Raw genomic sequence first — 24,120 nt, forward strand, 5'->3', positions numbered from 1 at the left:
ACTACATGTACCAGAATGCACCGCGGCTGTCAGATGCAGCCGGACACTGTGCTGCTGTACTAGCGGAGAGCACTCTGGCAGAAGGGCCGACTTAGTAAGTAACAGGTCTTTCTTTTTATAGACAACTATCGCGTATAGTGTCTTATATCTCGTATTTCAGATTCGCATTTATTTAAAAAAAAATCCTCTTCTTTAAATTCCTCTAATTAGACCAGATTCCTGGCGGACTTGTTAGCTCACATTAGCTTGAGTAAGGGTAGCTAGCCAAAACGAACAGCCCTCAGTAACTACACGTTCAGTATTTAGCAGCTCTACACCTGGAAGTAAGGTATTGCTCGTTAGACCTTCCACCGACTAGGCGCTTCTCCCTTTACTGCGCAGTTGTCCTAACCTTACTGATAATGCTCTCGTTTTAGATAACAGTGCCTCTTTGATTTGATTCTCAGAAATCAGCGGCAGCAACTACTTTAGCCAGCGTTGATCGCGTTTAAACTGCGTTCAGAGAAGTCGACAGCTGTTGTCGTTACACATAAAGCAACGTCAGCAGTCAGTGAGGCTGTGCTGTGTCTACGTTACTGTCAGTGAACGCATCACCGCTCTCTGTGTGCGCCAATGACTTCCATCTGCTCTCTGTCACATACAGCTCCCAGGGCTGCAAGCATGGACCAAGAAAACAACTCGGAGGTTGGTAAAGAAACACGTTTGTATTGGTCTGGCTGAAAAATAGGGTGTTTTATCAGGTGGGAGATAACCCTGCGTCAGCCTTTGAGTTTTTAGAGTGATGTAACATAGTCTCTGTTGTTTCTCAATTGCCACTTATGTGAAGCTGCCCCACCTTTCTTAAACTGACTTGACTTGAGCAATAAGAATAACATTTTAATCTGCTGCTGATGTAAATAAGCCCACTATATTTAACTTTGTTGTTTCAATGTCTCACAGGACGATTCAGTCGGCCCTTCGGGGGACGGAATGCAGTGTCTACCTCCAGATCTTTGTGAGTTGTTTCTTTTTTTTCCTTCTAAACATATTGTGAGAACAGTATTTCATGAGACAATGTATGTAGTTCCTTATTTTTAAGGGACGACTTGTTGTGAAATATTGTCTCACATTCATAACTTTTTATTACGAATATTTGGATGAATAAAACTGAATGTAATCTGAGACCAATGAATGCATCGGTATTACGGGGGGCATTGCAACAGGCATGTTATTATTATTGAAGTAAATCTAAAATAATAATAGTAATAACTTCAAGTAGCTTTCTATTGGTAAAATAGTAAGAACTCTATTTTTTGTCATTTAAATGCACATGCTAAGGATTTTATTAGTGTATTCCTCAGTAAGGTACTTTTTAAATGTAAATTTCTACAATTTGGCATAGTGCATTATGTACCTTCCCTCACATAATATAATGGTTATAGTAAGACATAACTTTAATTTTTCTGTCAGTTTAATAAACTTTTATCCCTCTCCTGTATAGCGGATGGTGAAGCAATGGAGTTGCTTTGGCAGTTGCGAGCCCAGCGCCGCCAGTCGTCTCCTGAACTCCCAGAGACAGTGTCTCGTCTTACTGCACCTGATGGAAGCATCTTATACCTGGTGGGCACTGCCCATTTCAGTGATAGCAGCAAAAAGGACGTAGCCACGGTGAGCCAATGAGGGGGGAAAAACAGGACTGTTACAGAGCAGGAAGCCACTTAAACTCTTTTAAAATGTGATATACTGTTAATGGTAGGTGAAATTTTATATGTAATTCTGTGAGTGTGGAGAAGCACTTTAACATAGGAAAACTGATAATGAGTAGGCTCACATATTTAAATGTCATTTCTTTTTATTTTCTTGTTTTGGCAAGCATAATCTTGTCTCTTTTGTTCTTTCACATTGATTTCTCTTGTGCTCGCTTCTTTCATAACTGTTCATTTGCTTTGACATTCCAGTCTTCTGCTTTCTTATTCTGTATTTGTCTCTTGATTTTTCATACCCGCTGTGCTCCTTCTCCTGGTGCAGACGATCCGAGCTGTGCAGCCAGACGTGGTCGTGGTGGAGCTGTGCCAGTATAGGGTATCGATGTTGAAGATGGACGAGAATACGCTGTTAAAGGAAGCCAAAGACATCAATCTGGATAAGGTTCAGCAGGCTATCAAACAGGTCAGGATTTATGAAAGGTGTTGGTTGTGTGAAAAACAGCAGTGGTAGATGAAGAGAGGTGGAAAAGGTCATAATGAAACAAAGACAGTGAAAGTACATTTATTCCAAATAAGGCAATGATGGTCAAGTTCTGATATTTTAAACTTTGTTTCATCTATGAAATCATTGAAGTATGGTGTAAATATAGCGTTGAGTGTCACTTAAGAGTTTTGGGTTTGTTTCCTACTTTTTTGATATTTGGGATAAAACTTCTGAACTAACTTCTTTAGTTTCTTGTATTATTGTATACTTTCTTTAGGCTTGTATTACTGTCAGATTACTATGTACTTAAAGAATGACCTTGACCACTGGAAGTGGGTGTTAATTTATTTGCTCTGTTTGTCAGAATGGGCTGATGTCGGGTCTGATGCAGATTCTGCTGCTCAAAGTTTCAGCTCACATCACAGAGCAATTGGGCATGGCGCCTGGAGGAGAGTTTAGGGAGGCCTTCAAAGAGGTAACCCATGCACACAAATGCAACATAGTGGAGAATAATTTGATTATGTGTTGTTGTTTTTGTTTTGTTTGTTCAAAAACTTTTACCTTTCTCTTTTAGGCTGGCCGGGTACCTTTTTGTAAATTTCATCTCGGGGATCGGCCAATTCCTGTGACGTTCAAGAGAGCCATTGCTGCTCTCAGTCTCTGGCAGAAGGCCCGTCTGGCCTGGGGTCTGTGCTTTCTGTCAGACCCAATCAGGTATAAATTCATCTTGATCGCTTTCTGTCACACAGCGTCAACACGACGCTGTTTTAGTACCAAATATTCAGCGGACAGTGTGCATCATTGCACAGCTTGCTCAAATACATGAATAATGCTGACGTTAGAGAAGAGTCATCATTCAGAAATTTTGGCAAGAAGGATTATATTGCTCGCTAAATTGGTTCAGGATGGTTCAGTTTTGTGGAAACGTACAAAAGCAAAGTCGTGAAACAGAAGTTTAAATGTTAATGGTGAAATTTGTGGAAATTGGTAAAGCGATAATACCGTATTGTTTTCAGGAGTCTTTGCCTGGGGAAAAATGCAACTACAGTGTATATGTGTGAGAATCATGACTTGCTGGGTTTGTGTTTTGTGTACAACCACGCAGTGAGCACTCACATTTTCAGAGTAACAGCAACTCTACCATTTCTTTCTAAATGATGATGTCTGTAAATCTATAAAACCATTGTGGCTTTCAGCAACTCTGAGATTGAACCTCAGAATTATAAAATGGTGTTGGTTATGGAGACTTAAAGGAATACAAGTATGTTTTTAAAGCTTATGTTGGAGACCAACCAGGCAGTCTGATAAAGTTTATTTAAGCTTCATGCTTACTACTGTGTCAAAGTTCGGGAACTGGAATGTTGGTCTCTATACTGAAAACCTTAAATGTCAATGTTAATCCAGACTCTGCTAGTATTGCACTAAATATAATTAAGAAAATTAAATGCTTCTAAGGTTGTGTTGCATCCTATATAAAGACGTAAAGTAGGAAGTGTTAAATTGTTTCTAAAACACCTCATATAAAAAAAACTCACTGTGCCATAATAAAATGCAGTTATAGAACAAAACTATATTCTCTGTCCTGTGCCACTTCCTTTTCACTGTTAAATTGACTGCTGTGTCATGTTTCAGTAAAGAGGATGTGGAGAAGTGCAAACAGAAGGACCTGCTTGAGCAAACTATGTCAGAGATGATTGGAGAGTTTCCTGCTCTTCACAAAACCATTGTGGCTGAAAGAGACATCTACCTCACACACACTCTCCGACAGGCTACACGCTGTGTGGAGTCCCCCCCTAATGCCCAGAGTGCGTATTACAATCCTCAAAAAGCTAGGACAATAAATTGGTTTCATCTTATGTTATTATATATTCGTTGGCCAGTTCATTAGGTACCCCTGTTCAAATGCTTGTTTACACAAAACTCTAATCTGTCAATCAGATGATAGCAACTGTATGTAGGCATGTAGACATGGGCAAAGCAATCTGCTGAAGTCTAAACTAGGCATCAGAATAGGCAAGAAAGGACTTGCCATAAGGTCTAAGTGTAACTGTGGATTCTAAGTGTTTCAGAAACTGTGGAACTACTGGGATTTTCCCACATGGAAATATCTAGTGTTTACAAAGGGCCAAAAAAACAGAAAATATTCAGTGAGTGCCAGTTCTCTGGGTGAAAATATTGTGTCTTGTTGATGACAGAGGTCAGAGGAGACTGGCCGGACTGCTTTCAGCTGATTGGGAAGGAAACACTAACTCAAATAGATATTTGTTATAATCAAATTATGTAAAAGATCATTGTAGGACACATATCAAACCTCCAAGCAGATGTGCTACTGCAGCATTATACCAAAATGCAACTGTAGCTGTCATGTCAATATGGGCCCAAATCTCAGAGGAATGTTTCCAGCACCCTAGAAAGTCTGTGCCATGAAGAATTAAGGCAGTTCTGAAGTCAAAAGAGGGTTCAACTGTGTTTAACTAATGAATTGGCCAGTGAATTTCACTGTATAGTTTTTTTTAAGTCTCTCTTTCATTCTTATATGGGTGTTAATTCCTTTTTTCCAGTTACTTATAAAATACTTTTTTGTGCGTTTAGTTTGTGGTTTAAAAAACATTCCTGAATATAATTGAAACTAAAGAGTCAAAACTTTATTTTAGCTGTTAAGTACTGTGCACATATCTGTCATCAGATATGTGGCTCAATTGTTGTGAAATCAGCTGACCAGTAATGACGGTGTGGTTTTAATGTGGTGCAGACATTTAATGGAAATGCTTAGTCATTTTTTGTAACAGTAAGTCATTCTCTTCCGTTTTTGCTGAATAAACTTAGAAACTAAATCTGTATTCATTGTGAAACTACAAAAGTGGTTATGGATGTTGTAGTTTGACAGTAACGCCTATGTTTTGCAGTAGTGAGAAGTTTCTGAATAGTTAAACTAGAGAGAACTTTGCAAATTCGGAGATCATTTCCCTGGAATAATTGTGGTATTTTTAAATGTAAAAGTGGAGATGTACTCAGTTCCCCCAAATAACCAAATGCATCAACATTTCCGAGTGTAGACATTGTTTATGCTATCATTTTTCTTTTTGTAGAAGTGCCTGCTGTGGTGGTGGGAGTCGTAGGGATGGGTCACGTCCCTGGCATAGAACGAAACTGGGACAAGCAGCTTAATATTAATGAAATCATGAGGTATGTTTCGCATATTGTTTGTACGCAGTAAATTACACCATAAATCCATAAACATAATCCTTTTGTGTTTGATTTGGCATTACAACCGTAACTGTGTGTGTCTCTCTTCCCTAGTGTCGCACCTCCCTCACGCGTTGGCTGGGTGTTGTGCGCTGTCATAAAGGGCGTCATGATGGGAATGCTGGGATATGCCTGTTATCGTGTCGGTGGAAGTTTAGGTAGAGCCCTGCTGTCTTTACCTCCAGTCCGATCTTTACTGGAGACACTGCGGCCTCTTCCTGCTTGACCCAACTGGTCTTCTCTAAGCCATCTGTGGAACAGAATTATGATCTATTAAAACAATGCATCCATCACCAATGGCCTTAAAATCAGGTGTCAGGTGAGGCTGGAGGAAGAGGGTTCACCAGCCCATATTGTGAACTAACAAGGACCTAATGGGGTTCAGAGCTCCCCACTTTATAATGATGTCTCTGTAGACACAACAGGGCTGTACTGCCAAAGAAACCATGACAGTACTCTTGAGTACCTTGCATATTTTGTGCAAATTCATGCATATATATATATATTTTTGTTTGTTTGTTTTATAGTAAGATTCACAAAGGCCAATAGTTCATTTTGAGTACATTTATATTTTCCACACCATTCCTTCAAAGGACTCATGCACACATGTTTTCTTTTTCATTATTATTATTTGATTAGCATCCTGATCATCAGGTTCACTGTTACTCACGGGCCCTGATATAGTGGGTTATTTTTCTGGGAGCATGCTGTTTCTTTAGTCCTTCTTCATATAGTGCCGACCAGTATTGTTGGTAATTGGCCTGTTTCAAGTTCAGCAAGTTCAGCACTTTATTAGAGACTGATAACACTTTTGTTCTGTACATGCAGTCTGGAAGAGGGAAAAAAAAATACAACTATGTTAAAAAAGTGGAAAAATACAATATATAGTTAGTGCATAGACTGGCCCACATATGTATGTAAGGAATACATGAAAATTATGTGAATCAGACTGAGCGTCATTCTCCTAATTCTCAATACGTTTTTAAAGCATTAGACAAACTTCACTGATTTCTCCTGTGCACCGTCCTGCCAACATCAACAAGACAAGTGCCTCATATTGGAGCCGCAGAAATGTGTGTTGTTATCTTACACGTGCAAAAGTTCAATGCAAGATTAAAGAGGATGTCTTTATGATATTACATGATATGCCTATTTTCTAAATACTAAAAAGTTTGTGTTGACTTGGTTGCAGTTGAAACGATACCATACACCCATTTATGTCATTACCCATGCATACAGAACAGGTTTATATATGCCTCAGGAAGAGCAGTGCATCATCTATCAACTTCTAGAGTTGTTTATACCTCCAGTTTGGGGCCCTCTCACACAAATATATGCATTATATACAGAAAGTTGTCTCTAAAAACCATCACAAGGAAACATCCTAATATTCAGTGTGCCAACTGTACTTTTGGAATATATGCATTATTATTTCACAGTCTGAGATAAATTAATGGACCGAAATGCTGAAAATTACAAAACATGTTTCTTTCTCTCAAATGAACCATCATGTTTTTAATGACTGTTGTTTTTTATCTTCTATGAAGGAAACTGAGCTGGTCAGATTTGGGAGATAAAGCCTTATTCTGTTATCACTGCTGCCTTTGAGTCTTACATTGCCCAACACTGAGCTGTATCCCTTGTAGAGCTTCTTACTGAGTTTGTAATCACTGGCTACATGACCTTCCCTTGAAATATGACATACGAGATGTCCCATTAATAATAATCGAGTAGTCTAAACTGTACAGACATTAATTTCAAGGTAAAGTTAGACAAGTTAATTTCCTTTTATAATCCCAATAAACTAATATGAAAGATTAACTTGAACTTGAAATCATAACTGGACAACTTGCAAGCTTTCCATATTTTGGATAATTCATATAAAGTCCAACCTCTGCAGCATCTCCTCTGTGTGTCTTCCATTTCCTGTAGGAATCCTTGTATTTCTTGTAAGATTTTCTTCCTCAGCCTGTTGTACTGTCATTGATGTAAACACATAAACACACCAAACAGTGAGATTTAGAAATGGAATTTATAAACATTTTAAGTAAAGGAAAAATATATTTGTCTCAAACTGTTGTAGTCCTGTCGTTTTAATTTTATCCAAATGATTTTTTTTTAATTTAATTTATTTTGATAATTTATGAGAAAAAATATTTTAAACCTAAATAACTCTATTCGGTCAATGCAGTTCCGTATTTTCTGTTTGTTTCCGATCGGACGAATACTGTCGTTACACCGTATCTCACAAACATCCGCTGTAGCTTGCAGGATTATGAAAGCGTGATTAGTGAATACTTTTTAACTGCGCCAGCGGATAGACGCAGACAGATGGCCTGGTTTGGATGGCTTATTTAGGACCTAGGCTGGTACCGTCACGCGTCTTTCTTTCCGGTGTGTCCGCCTTAAGACTCGTCTCCTCTGCCGGGATGGACGACATGGGTCTGGCCATGAGTCGTTCTTCGCTGGAGCGGCTCGAATTTGACAACGTCGCCCTCAAGAAACTTCCCCTGGATCCATCCGAGGAGCAGGGGGTGCGGCAGGTGAAAGGAGCGTGTTTCTCCCGGGTGACACCACAACCGCTGACCAAGCCTCGGTTCGTGGCCGTGTCCCACCAAACTCTGGCACTGCTGGGGCTGGACGGAGAGGAGGTCGTGAACGATCCTCTCGGGCCAGAATATCTCAGCGGATCCAAAGTCATGCCAGGATCTGAACCCGCCGCTCACTGCTACTGCGGACATCAGTTCGGACAATTCGCCGGACAGCTGGGCGATGGGGCGGCCTGTTACCTGGGAGAGGTGAAGGTTCCGTCTGGCCAAGATCCCGAACTTCTCCGAGAAAACCCGAGTGGTCGGTGGGAGATTCAGGTGAAAGGAGCTGGGCTGACCCCCTACTCCAGGTACAAGGTGTTGCTTTCATTATCAGTTTGAGTGGGCTTTGCAAGATTATGTTTAATTTATTTATTAGGTTAAGAATAAATGTGGCTTATTCCATTTTAATAACTCCACCAGAGAGATTAAAACATGAAAAATACTTTGATTCTCTGTTTTAATAGAGCATATGTGATTGAAGAAAGGCAATATTTGACAATCAGATACACCTTTTTTCTGAGTATTGAAAAAAGTCCTTTTCTCTTCCACAGACAAGCTGATGGCCGTAAGGTCCTGCGTTCCAGTATAAGAGAGTTCCTGTGCAGCGAGGCGATGTTCTTCCTGGGCGTGCCCACCACCAGAGCAGGCTCTGTAGTCACTTCTGACAGCAGGGTCATACGTGATGTGTACTACAACGGGCACGCTCGCCGCGAAAGATGTTCTGTGGTCCTCCGCATTGCTCCTACCTTCATCAGGTGGGTGCACATTACCTGACCTACTTACTCATATTGAGTTTCTATTTGTGTTTAAATGGGATTTGTTTGTGTTCACGGCCTGAGCAGGTTTGGATCTTTTGAGATCTTTAAGCCCGCCGATGAGTTCACAGGTCGCCAGGGTCCCAGTTATGGGCGCGATGAGATCCGAGGTCAGATGATGGATTATGTCATTGAGATGTTCTACCCTGAGATCCAACAGAACTACCCAGATCGGGTGGAGAGGAACGTAGCTTTCTTTCGAGAGGTCAGAGCATGAGTTACACTCTCACCTGTCAGCGTGTAGAGACAGTGAAATGTTGCAGCAAATCAAAAATTGTTATGTATTCAAGATTTTCTTAGCACTGTATTCCTGGAATAACTTTGATAACATTTTTTATCTGATCCATAGAAAGAAGTTATGATGTAATATGCTCAGGGCTGTTCTCAGATTTTAGAGACCTGATGGGATTTCTGTCATCTCTTCCTGTATGTAGGTGGTGCTTCGTACAGCTCGACTTGTGGCTCAGTGGCAGTGCGTGGGATTCTGCCATGGTGTCCTGAACACGGACAACATGAGCATCCTGGGACTCACGCTGGACTATGGTCCATACGGCTTCATGGACAGGTCAGACACTTGGAGTGTTTAACTGTATGCATTTTAAAATATTCCTGTCACACATGTTACCATCATACTCATTAGGTTAGAGTCACGGAGTCGGAGTGAAACCATAATTATAATACATTAATTATAACACATTAGGTTTGCGCGCTTCTTATTTCTCTCAGATTTGATCCAGATTTTATTTGTAATGCCTCGGACAACTCTGGACGATACTCCTACCAAGCCCAGCCAGCTATCTGTAGGTGGAACCTCGTAAAGCTAGCAGAGGCTCTTGCTCCAGAGTTGCCACCAGACCGGGCTGAGGCTGTACTGGAGGAGTACCTGGATCTTTATAACCGTTTCTACTTGGAGAACATGAGGAAGAAGCTGGGTTTGCTGAAGAAGGAGGACCCTGAGGACGAGATCCTGATCACCAAACTGCTTCAGACAATGCACAACACAGGTGGGACTATTTTGTGTACTGCTTAGAAAGAGAGTTTGATGTGACGAAACATTTAATCTAGTGACAGACTGAGAGTCTAAGAATGCGTGCATACGGCACTGCATATGAAACAGGAAAAATATTTAATGATGGATGCAACATTGTAATAACATTTTTCTGCCTCTCTTCTGCAGGTGCTGACTTCACCAACACTTTCCGTAGCTTGAGTTTGATTTCTTGTCCCACTGAGGAAAATAGTGAGGGAGAAGAGGACTCTGTCAAGAAAGCCACAGACCTCTTGATTGAGCAGTGCGCCTCCCTAGAGGAGCTCAAGGCTGCTAACAAGCCCACGATGGATCCACGGTGAGCTAGCTAATAGTTATACCGCTACACACACACAAGCCCAGAGTGTTACGCATCATGGCCAAATTCACTTATTAATATTTTTACTTAAAACTATCAGAATAAAAATAATGACCGTGCCTGTGGTGATAATGTCAAATGTTTTGCTTTTTATTCAGTGTAGTTCATACTGCAGCCTCTGGGTGTCACTAGTGAGGCTTCATATACATCATGTCTTTTACAGTTTATCAGTCTGAGGTTTCTTAAAGCAGCATCTGTTGACATTTTTGGTGACTTGAAGGCAGCAGAAAATTATGCAAACATTGATATTATTTCCATTTATTCACCCATTGGTCAATCCATTCATTCATTTTTTAAAATTGGTTATCCATTTAAGGGTCAAAGGAGTCGTTCTAGACTATGTAATATGACGAGAGGCAGAGTGCACCTGAGCAGGTTGGCAGTCTATCTCAGGGCTAACACAGAGTGACAGTCAACTATTCATCCTCATATTCTTACGTACAGCCAGTTTGGAGTCACTAGTTCACCTAACTGCACCTCTTTGTACCGTGGAAGGAAGCCAAAGTAGCCGGTATGCAGTCACAGAATCTTTTTCCTGTGAGGCGATAATACTAACCACTGAAAACAAAGTAAAATTATCACTCATTTTAGGTCACATGCCTATCCATCTAGCATTTTTAACTCTAAAATCTGTCCAGTATCAAGAGGAAAGCAGTAAGAATCGCAGTAAATAAACAGGCAAGCAGGGATACTGTAACACTTTAACATAGTTTTTGGAAGCACTTCGGACCTTGTTTTGGTTTGCACCCAGTGGGACTGTTTTTTCTTTTCTTTTTTTGTTTGGGATCTCAGGAACTGAGACTTTTGGAAATGATACCCATATTTGCTGTCTGTTGGATGTTATCAGAAACCATATGCCCTTCCCGGATCCTTCACACCCATATCACATGTCCATTTTCCTAGAAGTAGACAAATGCTTCAACAAATTCAACATGGACAATAAATTACTGCCATCACTGACCTTGTTTGCCTTTGTTAGCAGCTGTTGTGCCATAATTTTATTATCCTTCTGCTGCCTACCCAGCATAGCTTTCAAGATGGTCCTAAATGCTTATTTGAAGTGTTGGGTTTTTTTTTATTATTTGTTTGGTTTTTTATGGGAACCTGTAATCTGATATTTTTCTGTTAAAATGGGATTCGAAAGTATTAAATTTGATTAAAATTTCTGAAACCCAATTCTTATCAAATTATTTTAGAAGGGTAATGGTACCTGTGATGCATTTTTCCTGAATGGCAACGAGTGTCTGCAGACTGGAGAGAACATTCGATGGAAAGAATCTGGAGCTCAAATACAGACAGAAATAGCTGAGCTCATTATTTAGCAAGTGAAACAATTATAAAGAAAATATTTAATTCTGCCTTTTATGATGCCCCAAATTATGTGGAAAGTGGATCCCTGACTAATCTAGATATAAAGATGGACTTTGGAGTGAGTTTTGCGTAACCCAGTCTTTCTATGGATGCAAACAGTCACTGGACTCTTTATCTCAGTACCTTACTTTCTCTCTAAACTCTTAGATTGCCTGCACTATTTCTGTGTTTTCTTTTCCAACGTATTTATTTATTGGCCTATAAGAATTATAGCAGTGATGTTTTGTATCCACAGTGAACTGGCAATGCTGCTTTCTATGGCTCAGAGCAACCCAACACTGTTCCAGATGATCTCAGACAGAGCAACAATTGCGAGGCAGTTAGAGCGACTCAGCAAACTAAAGGATCTGATGGAGACCACCCAGGAGGAGCTGAAAACCAAACAGGCAGAGGATTGGACATCCTGGATCACTCAGTATAGGTGAGACAGGGGCAAAAAAATGAATAAGTTTTATTAGCAAGGGACGAGAAAGAAAAGCATGGAAAATGAGAGCAGAGGAGGAACTGCATAGACCGGATTAGCTTTTTGGGGTTTTTTTTAAAATGTGCAAACAGACAGAAAAAAGAGGAAATGTGTGTCGAGGTGATTATTGTTCCTTTGCTGCAGTTCTCTGAGGGAATGTTTTGTGTTATCACTGCCACAGGAAACGTCTGGCTCGTGAGCTGGAAGGCCAGAGTGATGTGCAGGCTGTGCAAGAGGAGAGAGTGAGGGTGATGGACAGCACCAACCCTCGCGTGATACTCAGAAACTACATTGCCCAGAATGCCATAGAGGCTGCTGAGAATGGGGACTTCTCTGAGGTCAGGTTCTAGTCGATTCTAATTTTTACTAGATAGAAACATAACTACGTTTGTCTGCTGTACATTTTGGTAGAGAAATACGGACAACTTCCCCAGAAGCATTCACTGGAGATCAGACTGTACTTCATTTACCCTTAATTCCCTTTTAAGTTTTTCATTTTCAGTGTGGTGACCCGGTTTCACTTCTGCTCTTTGCTGCAGGTCCAGCGTGTCCTCAAGGTTCTGGAGAAGCCTTTCTCTTCACAGCCAGGTCTGGAGCTCCCTGCGTGGGTCAGTGGAGGTGGGACCAGTGCAGAAGGAGAAAGGGATGAAGGAGAGGAGCAACAGCAAGAAGCAACTACCTCTATGCCCAGAAATCCTGTGCCTTATGACAGCAAGCCCCCAGCTTGGGCCAATGAAATCTGTGTCACATGATCTTCGTAGTAACTTCCTTGACTGTAATCTCTCCTGCCTAAAATAACAAGAGAGTTTCAAAGTGTTGAAAAATATTTTTTTCACATTTTTATAACTCTACAGCTACTGGACAACTTTGTTATTTTAGCAGGCAGTTTCAGGAAAGTCGGCATGAGGCACAGCACCTCACAGGCAAGCTGGATGGCACAAAACAGACAGACAGCGTGTTGAGTTTGTTTCCACAAAAAATACAAATTCTATATAAAATTTAGCAATATATACGTTTTAAAGCTGTAATATCAGTTTTTTGTATCCTTGTTTAACATTTGAGTCATCCTTAAATAAGTGGATGAGATTTTATATAAAATTTATATATGATATTGTGCAGTTTAAGCAGTATATTTACAGAAACTCGGGTCAGATTTCTTTTTCCTGTCTGTTTTGTGTTTAATAAGCTATTAATGATGAGTCAGGCAACAAGTCTTACAGTGGCCTGTCTGGCTCTGACAAACTGTGAGGTGTCACCTCGACATATACCAAAAATATGTGTGTGAGAGAGTGAATGTGTTATGATGATTTTATATCTGTGGCTAAAACTGTGTTACTGTACATGATTAGGATGCCGCAGCCAACAAACACGCACAGTATAAAGCAGATAAGCACGCACAGTATGTTTTCCTATATTAGAAAGCATTTTCTTTTGCAGCTGTCAAGACATTCATAGAGCCACGGATGTAATTTACTTTTTTTTTGTTGTCTAGTAACTAAGTTTAGTGAAGGACAAACGAGAACAGGATGTTGCGATTTACTTTTTTCAGGTTGTGGCTACACAGAAAGAGGAAGTTATTTGTAGAATGTGCCACAAAAAAACTTTTTTTGTGCAAAGAGTAAAAGAGAGTCACAGCCATTCATAGATTTGTATTAACTGTACTGCATACCCAGCAGCACTACTCATCACATGTTGCGCCTTTTTGGTGAATATGCATTATGTGAAATGTCCGTTTGAGCTCTTCTAACCGAATCAGTAAACTGAGTGCTCAAGAGTCTTTGTTTTTTTATTTTACTTTGTGGCATACCTGCAGTTCAGTTACAGAAGGAAACTCCACGTCCATGTCTGTGTAACATTTTAATGTTGTCACTGTTTCTTAATCTCTCAAATAATAAATGTCCTCCTGTATAAATGTCACAGAGAACACGTGACCATGTAACATTTCCAGTTTGGTTTTTTGATAGGCTTGTTTCCTTGTTCTGTTACCTGGGTGACACATTCAAGGATTTCTAAAAGCACAGCTGGTGCCTCCAGGCTTGAGTAATGTTCCTGTTCCAACAGGCCTGAAACATTTGCTCTTTGTAGGCTACTCCTAAATAGCACAATTGAATGTAGACTACAGTAATTGTGTTCCAAACACGCAAGTTACAAAGACAACCGAATTGCGAAAGCCAAAGCACGTTTCACGCCAATTTCTTACTCGTTAAACCATTGAGTGACTCCATCTGTCCTATCAGTTGAGGCATTGTCTACCCCTATTTAAACAGAAATACCTCATCATGAAGATGTTTACTCTGAACAATTTTTATTTAGTTTTCTGTCGAGGTTGTAGTTTTTTCTTTAATTTGTCACTCGTTTGTGTATTTATAAAATGAAATCATATCCTTAGGTTGCTAAACAGGTTTTACGCACTTAAAGCGCTTCTTTCTTTGGTATGTGCTCGTTTCTCTCACGTTGCCTTCTCTTCTTCACCTTTAATTGTAGGCCTACTACAGCAGGACTCGGGAGTGGCTTTTAGCGACCTCAGGGTGCGCCCTGAGTACAGCTGCGCAATGATCGCGGGTGAGCGCATAGGTGGGATCTGGGACAATGAGATCGTAACGCCGGAAGAGCCAAAACAAGTTTAAAAAGGGGCTTGTGCTGTACTGCCTATCGAGTTTATAATAGATAAGATGAATACGCGAATCAGACCGGGCTATCACCGCCTGGAAATTAACAAAACATCATGGGAAGTACCGGAGCGGTACCGGGATCTGAAGCAGGTGGGGACCGGAGCGTACGGGACGGTATGGTAAGTGAAACCTTAAGAAATTGGAAGAAACTATTAGCCGACAGAACTGCTGGTTGATGTGGAGCGGTGAAACAAAGAGAGCGACGGAACAGATGGTGCCATACTGACGGCTGCACTGTGCCACAGTCAAACAAAAGAAAAAGTATCTGCGGTCCGCTGAACACATGCTGCTTCACTTCCTGATATGATGGAGACACTTGCAGCAACACTACTTGCGTTCTACATAATCACCCTGACAGCAACAGAGCTTGATTATGAGCAGCACATTTGCGTGTGAAATGGCAAAGCTGAGCCAAGTCTAAGAAAAGCACGATAGTAAAAAGCTGCTTTTCAGGCACCTTTGTGCGTCTCGCAGCATGCGGACCCTTTGTTATCAATGATTAACGTCTTGGGCGGACACTGACCGACTGAATACAACTTAATAACACATGAACAACTCCGTTCCAGCCAGAGATCACTGCCGAGCCACGTCAGAGCAAGTAGGTGTTTGCCTGTAAACACAGATTTGGACTAAAAAACACAATTCCTCAACCGGAGATAAGGAAACAACTTTTCAGTTACACAGCCTAACCAGGAATGTTCCTTGTCTAGATTTCCTCATACAGGAAATAATAATGGGCTATTTTTAAAATTTGTCTCACGCCATGGCATATGTATATTGCTGTGCAGATATCTTGATATCTTTGCTTCCAAGAAACCAGACTTTCTTTAATGTTTTTAAATGCTCTCTGGCATCAGTTATCCAGGCTTTCTGAAGGTCTTTCAAAATTAATTGGCTGCTTTTTCACTAATTGTAAGTCTATTCCTTGAATCTGACCATTTTCAGAGGAATGTTGACCTATGAATCATTCAAGCATAAAAGGAGGCACCAATGTCGAGTGATTAACCACTGTTGTGTAACAAACAACTTAACCAAGAACTGGTTTTAGACACTATCTTTAGGTGCTTTGATACTAGTGGCCCATCACAAAAACAAATAATTTGTTTCTATTTCTGTTTCTATTTAGCTGAATCTAAGTAAAATCCCAAATATAACAAGAATGAAATAAATATTTTTGCACCAACAAGGTAATTCCCAAAAAGCTATTAGATAGAAACTTGGCCCATGTTGGTTTGGTGAACAGTGTTTGCTTTAAAAATAAACAAACTGGACAAGAATAAGTGGCCAGCTTAAAAAACTGTCTATAACACATGAGCAGTATCTGAAAGTCATGTCCTTAAGAAACTCGAAAAAATCCAGCAAATCCCTGACACAGGACGCGAGAGATGCATCTGGCACTTCAGTTAATCCATTAATACTTGCTGAAGCCTCATCAGAAATGGTCTCAGTGAAAGGATGGCTGTCAGGAAGTCATTCTTAAGGAAAGAAAACAGGGAGAAAGGCCAAGGTATGTCAAACTACACTGAAAATCAGTGGTAACAGGTCCTACGGAGCGATGAATAAGAATGTTTAAAGTTTTGGTTTAAATCTTCGATATATAAGAAGGAGGTTGAAAGACAAATACAACAGTAAGTGTCTACAACCAACTGTAAAACACAGTGGATACTCTGTCATCTCATGTCAATGCAAAAATGATTTTTGATCCACCATGGAAAAGCGTCTGGAAAGCATCGGATTGCCAGTGGCTTCATTTTTCAGCATGTCAGTGAGTCCAAAAACACTGCTAATGTAGTAAAAGTATACCTGGATAGAAAAACACCCAACAGACAATGGAAAACTATCAGTCATGGATTGTCCTCTGCAGGGTCTGATCCTTAACATTATTGAAGCCGTGAGGGATCATCTTGACAAAGAACCAACAAAGAAGAGTTTTGAATGTCCTTGAAGAAGCAGAACTATTCCTGAAGCTTAAAGAAATGAAAAGAAAGCTTGCCTAAGAAACTTTAGGCTGTGTTGAAGAATAAAAGTGGTCATACAAAATACTGACTTTTATGCTTGTTAGAATTTCACACATTCTCATATTTTCATTTATGTTTGTACGTTTCAATAAATCATCTGTTTCCAATTTTCCTAGCAAAGTATTCAAAAAATGTGAGTTGTCTCGAAACCTTTCACAATATTGTGTTCATATCTCCTTCAGCTCTGCAGTAGACTCAAGAACAGGAGCAAAGGTGGCAATCAAGAAGCTCTACAGACCGTTTCAGTCTGACATCTTTGCAAAACGGGCCTACAGGGAGCTGAGGCTTCTCAAACACATGAAACATGAAAATGTGAGCATAAAAAAGTCCAAACTTGTTAAAATGAGCAAACTAATTTCTTTATAGACACATGCCTCATATGAAACTTTGATTTGATGGCATTTCCTCCTGATGCAGGTGATTGGCCTGTTAGATGTGTTTACAGCTGACCTCTCTCTGGACAGATTTCGTGATTTGTAAGTACCTTTTCTGCCACTCTGACAGAAGCATGGAGATAAGTGTTCTGTGCAAATCCTCAAGGGCATTTGTAAAGTTTTAAATATGATTTTTTGTTATTTTCCAAGTTATCTGGTGATGCCCTTCATGGGGACAGATCTGGGGAAGCTGATGAAGATGCAGAAGCTCTCAGAAGAAAAAATTCAATATTTGGTTTATCAGATGCTTAAAGGGCTCAAGGTAAGGAGCTCTGCTTTGATCAGCTGCCAATCCATTATTACTATGTTAAAATATTCAGCTCGTTGCATTCCTTTATTACAGTATATCCATTCTGCTGGTATCATTCACAGGGTAGGCTCTCTTTAATATGTATTTTTCACCATACGTATATGTGAAATATGTGAAAAGTATTAAGATAAATGGTTGTTGGTGTTTCTCTTCCTACTATGGTGCGGCGTTGCTTGTCTTTTCATGTCAACATTTGCAGGACCTCAAACCAGGAAATCTCGCTATCAACCAAGACTGCGAGCTCAAGGTACACACGAACACACCCTGATAAAAAAACAATCATGTCTCAGTTTTTGTTTTATTTGCGTGCACTGTCAAAACTGAGTTCTGTAATAACACTGATAACTGCACGAGACAGAATTTCATTGACGTTTGTATATTTTTATATTAAGTCCCTACTAAGACTTTAATGTTAATTTTACTTTAATGTTTGTTTGCAGATCTTGGACTTTGGCTTAGCCAGGCAGGCAGACAGTGAGATGACGGGGTACGTAGTAACTCGCTGGTACAGAGCCCCAGAGGTGATCCTGAACTGGATGCACTACACTCAGACGGGTAATGTAGAGCTCATTCAGGGGCGGAAAAAAAGCACTCTTAGTGTGATCTTTCTATCTGTGTGTCAAGTTCAGCGCTCCCCATTAGCACCAAATCATTAATAGCACAAAGTGGTTGTTCTACTCACTGTGTGCTTAACTCCATTTCCTAGATGTTCCTTTGAACAGTGCCCGATGCTTGTAGGTGGAGAATATTAGCTGTAGGGAAAACATGGCAAAGAGTTTGTCTAGCTTTAATGTTAAATTAACCCTAAAGTGTGGGATTTTTGCTGCTGGGCCATTCCATTAAAAATCAATGAATCCCTTCTTTTCAGAGTACGTGGGGTGTGTTGAAATGTGGGGCTTTTTATGTTCTCTTATTTTTCCAGTATTTTTTGAGCTCTTTTAACTCCCTGACAGAAGATAGTCCCATTAAATGTTCAAAGGAAAAAGTGCAACAATTCAATTGGCAGGACATAGAGAACACCGAGTCTTTGTACCCTAAATGTTTGATCTGTTTTCTGCTAATTTGTTAGGTGAAACTTCACAAAGCCAATTTTGGGTAAATTTTCAGGGACCATATGGGATAGGTGGGTGGTCAAATCAAGTTAAGGTCTCCTTTATGCCTCCATTCTGATGCCAGGCTCATCTTCTGACCTGTGATTCCTTCTGCCTCAAAATATTTTTTTAATGTAATCTTTTTTTTCATACTTACCAATTTTTTATTTTATATACTTTTTAGGGAAATTAAACCAATATTACACTGACCAAACAAGCACTATTCATGTATGCAATATTCTAAAATGTGTGTTTTGCAACTGTGCAACTATCTGCAATTGGTCATAAGCAACACGCCCAGTCTCCATACATCAAAATCTTGTGAAAAAAGGACTTTTCTGTCTGATCATCATGAGAGTGTAAAGCTTAGTCCAGATGGGAATATAATATAAAGAGTAGGGGTGCAACGATACACAAAATTCACGGTTCGGTTCGGTTCGATACTTTGGTGTCACGGTTCGATATTTTTTCGATACAAAAAATGTTCATGCTTTTTTAATTTGTCATTTATTAAAATTATAAATATATATTTTAACTCAAAAGTACAGTTTTTAAATTTAATGTTGCTGAAACGACAAAGTAATAAAAACATAAATATCTCATGGAGAAATCCCTCATCTTTGGAAAAGAGAGTTTATTACAGAGAAATGGCTCTTTCCAAAATAAAAGCTATACTATACGCTTCTTCTGGGGTATACTCTCAGCAGCATATTAAACATATCAGGTCCCCATAAGGAGAATCATGTGCTAACGGCTGTCTAAATGACTCGGGTAAAGTTTGTAGCATGCGTGCTTGTTGTTTTTGTCTGCTTCCACTTGTCTTTGCACTAGGATGATGTCGGCGTAAATGTGCAGTCATATTCGTTGTGTTCCCACTAGTGCTGCCAGCGTTAATCTGAAATGACATTAATGCCACAACACGGCAAATCTCCGTTAACGAGCTACCGCGGATCGCCCCGTCCGTGGGGCTGGACGGCGTCAACACGTTAACGAGCAAACTGCGCTAACGCAGTAGTTCCCACCCATGTAATTGAGCATTGCGTGGCACATCCGACATACTGTTTTACTTTTGTCCATGATGCGCTTACCATCAGGGTCATACTTCACATGAAGACCAAAATAGTTCCAAAGGCCAGATCTGAATGAGGGTGGGGGAGGCTCAATTTGCCATGTTGCAACGAGCTTAGCTTCTGTCTTGCTAGCTTGCGCTGCGCTCAGTGGATCTGCGCTCGACAGTGCAGCCTAGGCGGAGTAGTCGAACGCAGATCCGCTGAGCTCTCAACACAGACAGCATCGTCAGAAGAAAAGTTGATAAAATAAATTTTAAAAAATTTATTGTTCGATACACATGCGTACCGAACCGAAAGCACTGTATCGAAAGGTTCAATATCGATACGAGTATCGTTGCACCCGTAATAAAGAGTCAACATCTCAGCAAGCTTTGTGATCTGTTACTTTCACAAATGACAAGTGTCACAAGATGGCCTGCTGTTGAATGTGAATTATGTGACAGACTTGGAGCAATGATTAAAAACTTGCAGCCAGACCCAGTTTATAACTAACGTTTACAACAGCAATCACATCCTGACCCTACGGCAACCCTTTGAGCACAGCACATCTCCTCTCAGTTCAGTGTTTGACCCAATGATGTTCATAACAAAAAAGAAAAGGGCAAGGTTTAAGGATCCAGTAAGACAGTCCTGCAGAAATGAGAGCTATTCTCCAGAGCTCTCATGAGGCCCAGCTGAAAATGTTCAAGTTGTCGAGACGGTCGTCAAGAATAGCAATATAACTGCGACAACATGAGCAGTATTAGCAGTTAACACTGGTCCCTTTGTGATTGCTGTCTATGACAGCGGATGGATATAGTGATGTATTTGAGAAATAGATGTTGGGGTTCTCAAACAAACACAGAAGGATCCAAAAAGAGTACAAGTACTTTCATATCACGACATAAGCCATGAATGTTTACAGAAAGTAGAACTATTTAAGTTTTCTGTGGTTAATTATCAGAAAGCAGACTAAACATCCAAGTTAAACACTTACACATTACAATTTGCAAAAATGTGATATATCCTGTGATAATTGATGCTCAGCTGGCTATAGAATAAATCTTAGTGAACAAAATAAAGATTTTGGCTTTAATTTGTAGGGTTTTTTTTAGTTTGGAATGTTTTTGCTGTTTTGTCACAGAGTTTAAATGTGTCCAGTCCTGAAGAATTAATTTTTATTTACTACTTAAATTATTAGGGATTAAAAATGCTGGAAAATAAGGCACTTAAACAGTGCCTGATATTAATCTATATTTTTGAAGGGCCTGTAACTTGGACGATTTTCCCCACATCCTAAACGTCACAGCAGATGTCTGTCCCACTGTTGCTAAGTGCTCGCTCTCAGGGGATCGTCTGATTGTGGTGGTTTTCCCTCTAATGTTGTAGCATCTTTATCTTAAAATTTAAAGTGTCTTGAGGTGACTGTTGTTATGAATTCACACAATAAATAAAATTAAATTAAATTGAGAAGAATGAATTAAAATATGCTAAAGTTATTGTATGAAAAGAAGATGTCAGTAAGGTGAGGTAAGAAAGTGGTCAAAACTACTAAGAATATCTTTTTAAAATGAAAATTATCTTGTGAGTTTTACTGTTGAGCCCGGTGTTGTCTTAGTTATTATCCACTAGGTGGGGCTGTTGTAACACTTTGTTTTAGAATGTGTGGTGTTTTATCAACTCTGCTTTTTATTTCTTCTTTCTCAGTGGACATTTGGTCAGTGGGCTGCATCATGGCGGAGATGCTGCAAGGAAAACCTCTTTTTAAAGGCAGTGACCGTATCCTTTCACCTTGTTGACCCACAAGTTATAAAACAAAGATGTTGCTTTTGTCTAACCTAATATCTTTTTTATTGTACTTTTTTATTCTTATTTGAGCCTTAACACCTCTTCTTCAGACCTAGATCAGCTGACTGAGATCATGAAGCTCATAGGAACACCGTCACAGGAATTTATATCAAAACTAGACTCTGAGGATGTGAGTTCCAAAAATGTGTAACTTTGTGGTCCTAAAGATTGTTGTGGTGCTCAGTTGTGCTTGAAACAATGACATTTTAGGAACTGGAGGCAGATTTGAGTGCTTTGTTGGACTTTATTGGTACAGTATTAAATTAATAAACAAATACCTAAAATGGAATTATCATATTTTATGCCTATTCGTTGTCCTCTCTGTCTCTTCTTAGGCAAAATGCTACCTCAAAAGCCTTGGAAAAGTGGAAAAGAAAGACTTTCAGAAGGTGTTTTCCACAAGTAATCCACAAGGTATTACATACTCAGGCCTTTAATTTGATGTGTTTTCATTTTGGTAAACAAACTCCAAATGGATTTTCTGTTGTCATCATTCTCACTCAGCCGTGTCAGTGCTGGAGCGAATGTTATTGCTAGATCCAGAAAAACGGGTAACTGCTGCAGAAGCTCTCACGCTGCCTTACTTCACTGAGTTTAGAGACCCAGACGAGGAGACGGAAGCACAGCCATATGATCACTCACTAGACAATGCAGAGCTGACTTTGGACCAGTGGAAACGTAAGATTGAAGGGGCGTGGGAGGCGGTTGGGGGGGCTGATGGACTAATGGATATCTAATTTCAGATGGACAGAGGCAAAAGGAGGTGGAAAGTGTAAGCTACGTGCTATTGTTTAATATCCTGCTGTGCTGCTTTCTTTAGGTCACACCTTCACAGAGATCTTGTCTTTCAAGCCTGTTGTGCTGGAAACCAAGGAACCTTCCAAGGAAACCTCACTGTAACATGCACAGAGCTGACGCTGCAACCTGGAACCAGAACAAACAAACACATTTTTTTAATGACAATCTCAACTATGAAAACTCAACTTAATGAATGTAAACTGGCCCTGTTCTCATAAGTGCAAGCTGCTGTGGGATTTTTCATGACAGTTAAGTAGACACTTTATTTGTTCTAAAATAATAAATGTTTCATTAGAATACAAAGTCTCAGCTGCAAATCAAGTGGCTTTATAGTAACACGTTAAAGGACTGTGTGCAAGATTTGAGTACATCTTACCCAAAGTTTATAGGTTCAGAATTCTTTGGACAGATATGCATGAATATTAAACATCTGTGGAGAAGTTAATGAAGCCATTAACCTATAAACATCAGTCGACACTTGTGTCATCCCTGTTGGTGCTCTCCTTGGCTACAGCCCTGCCCTATAAGCTGTTAATTGTCATGGGTCCTCCTGCCTTTAGTCTAATATTCAGTAAGAGGAATAGAGCTCAGCAGGATTATCAAATCAAGGACAGCCTAGAGAAATACTTTGAACACTGACAAGGAAACATGTCCACATGCTTCCTTGAGAGTATTGCCATGAAGTGGAGCTTTGAAGTGCAAATGATTTTCCAGTCATCACAAAGATTTATTCACCTGTGTTACCTAACCTTTGACTTTGGCAAATCAACCACCTTTAGTATCTCTTTTATCATTTTATTCCTTGTACTGACAGAAAACTTTACCTTAATCTAAAAGGTCACATGTGACCATTTGCTTGTCCATCTATTTTGTGTGTCTCTCCAACCAGAGCTTTGGCTGTGGAAGGATTCACGTCTCTCTATCTCCCAAAAAACACGTTCACTACTGATGCAAAGCCATTCACAAACTCATCGTGACTTAAAGCAGAGACTTGGCATTTTAATGTTGCATTTGTTAATTTATTTTGGATTTGTGCTTCAATCACAGAACCTGAAAAGTAAAAACTACACATAGAACTGTCCCAATTTCAGTTTCAGTTAAATTTCTGTCAAAGGGGTACAGATATTTGTTTTCTAATAGTTCTACTGAATCCATGACTATCTATCACCTGGTACAATTTAAGTATTCCCACCTTTAATGAAGAACTTTAGTATTTTAGAAATAGAAATACTGAAATTCATTAAGAATCTTTGAAGAAAATCATTGTTAATAGGAGGTTGTTGAGTTAATTGTATTGTATTTAAAAGTACGATTATTAACAAATGCTTGTAATTTATGTTAATATGCTATTTTGCAACTTCCGCATTATTTGCAACTTGTCTTGAAGTGTGTGCGTGTGGGTGTGTATGTGTGTATGTGCACTGTGGTTCATGTGAAATCCCTCAGCAGGGTATGCACAAACATTCACGTTTTAATTTCAAAACCAAAGGTTTCTGATTGTTTCAACTTTGTAAAGGTTGCAAAACACACCTTCTCTAGTTATATGTGAACAAACGTTTCCAGCGACACTTGTGCAGTTTTTATATTAAAGGTTCTCTTTAAAAATGTCTTTTTTTTGTTGTTTTTTTCCCGAGCAGATGTTCTGTTTAAACGGTTCATCATGTACAGAACCTTAAGTTACATTTGACCTTAGTATCTTCACTTTTAGGCCAAACAATGAAAACAACTTATAATGAACAAAATGGAAGAAATAATCAATATAAGGCTGGATTCCACTTCTGTTGTTACGAGTTCGGTATATACTTCTAAAAGCAACATATCCATGTCCTTAACAAACAT

The 24,120-nt window shown here is 39.7% G+C and overlaps 3 protein-coding genes across 3 annotated transcripts; all 3 read left to right on the top strand.

The window, feature by feature from the left end:
* Positions 1 to 35: 35 nt before the first annotated feature.
* Positions 36 to 5,656, top strand: trabd (TraB domain containing). Its single transcript, XM_063480063.2, has 10 exons — positions 36 to 94; positions 644 to 684; positions 940 to 994; positions 1,481 to 1,647; positions 2,008 to 2,148; positions 2,534 to 2,644; positions 2,744 to 2,883; positions 3,802 to 3,974; positions 5,259 to 5,355; positions 5,470 to 5,656. The coding sequence occupies exons 2-10, from the start codon at positions 661 to 663 to the stop codon at positions 5,639 to 5,641; spliced, it is 1,080 nt and encodes a 359-aa protein (XP_063336133.1). The 5' UTR covers positions 36 to 94; positions 644 to 660; the 3' UTR covers positions 5,642 to 5,656.
* A 1,999-nt stretch (positions 5,657 to 7,655) lies between these two features.
* On the top strand, positions 7,656 to 14,000 carry selenoo1 (selenoprotein O1). The gene is made up of 9 exons (XM_063480060.1): positions 7,656 to 8,314; positions 8,558 to 8,761; positions 8,849 to 9,026; positions 9,256 to 9,386; positions 9,548 to 9,825; positions 9,999 to 10,167; positions 11,834 to 12,019; positions 12,243 to 12,399; positions 12,601 to 14,000. The coding sequence occupies exons 1-9, from the start codon at positions 7,761 to 7,763 to the stop codon at positions 12,820 to 12,822; spliced, it is 2,079 nt and encodes a 692-aa protein (XP_063336130.1). The 5' UTR covers positions 7,656 to 7,760; the 3' UTR covers positions 12,823 to 14,000.
* A 629-nt stretch (positions 14,001 to 14,629) lies between these two features.
* mapk12a (mitogen-activated protein kinase 12a) lies at positions 14,630 to 23,888 on the top strand. Its single transcript, XM_063480064.1, has 12 exons — positions 14,630 to 14,852; positions 16,934 to 17,063; positions 17,169 to 17,227; positions 17,336 to 17,447; positions 17,529 to 17,558; positions 17,695 to 17,742; positions 17,936 to 18,050; positions 21,343 to 21,414; positions 21,534 to 21,613; positions 21,819 to 21,897; positions 21,988 to 22,161; positions 22,304 to 23,888. The coding sequence occupies exons 1-12, from the start codon at positions 14,734 to 14,736 to the stop codon at positions 22,381 to 22,383; spliced, it is 1,098 nt and encodes a 365-aa protein (XP_063336134.1). The 5' UTR covers positions 14,630 to 14,733; the 3' UTR covers positions 22,384 to 23,888.
* The last annotated feature ends 232 nt before the right edge of the window (positions 23,889 to 24,120 follow it).

Source organism: Pelmatolapia mariae, linkage group LG7, assembly GCF_036321145.2.
Source record: "Pelmatolapia mariae isolate MD_Pm_ZW linkage group LG7, Pm_UMD_F_2, whole genome shotgun sequence".
NCBI lineage: Eukaryota > Metazoa > Chordata > Actinopteri > Cichliformes > Cichlidae > Pelmatolapia > Pelmatolapia mariae.

Bases quoted from the DNA above. Each gene is read 5' to 3' on its own strand.
- trabd (XM_063480063.2), top strand. From the start codon at position 661: ATGGACCAAGAAAACAACTCGGAG. The intron at 1,648-2,007 runs GTGAGCCAATGA...CTCCTGGTGCAG, and splicing joins GCAAAAAGGACGTAGCCACG to ACGATCCGAGCTGTGCAGCC. The intron at 2,645-2,743 runs GTAACCCATGCA...TTTCTCTTTTAG, and splicing joins TTAGGGAGGCCTTCAAAGAG to GCTGGCCGGGTACCTTTTTG.
- mapk12a (XM_063480064.1), top strand. From the start codon at position 14,734: ATGAATACGCGAATCAGACCGGGCTATCACCGCCTGGAAATTAACAAA. The intron at 17,228-17,335 runs GTAAGTACCTTT...TTATTTTCCAAG, and splicing joins CTGGACAGATTTCGTGATTT to TTATCTGGTGATGCCCTTCA. The intron at 21,415-21,533 runs GTATCCTTTCAC...CCTCTTCTTCAG, and splicing joins TCTTTTTAAAGGCAGTGACC to ACCTAGATCAGCTGACTGAG.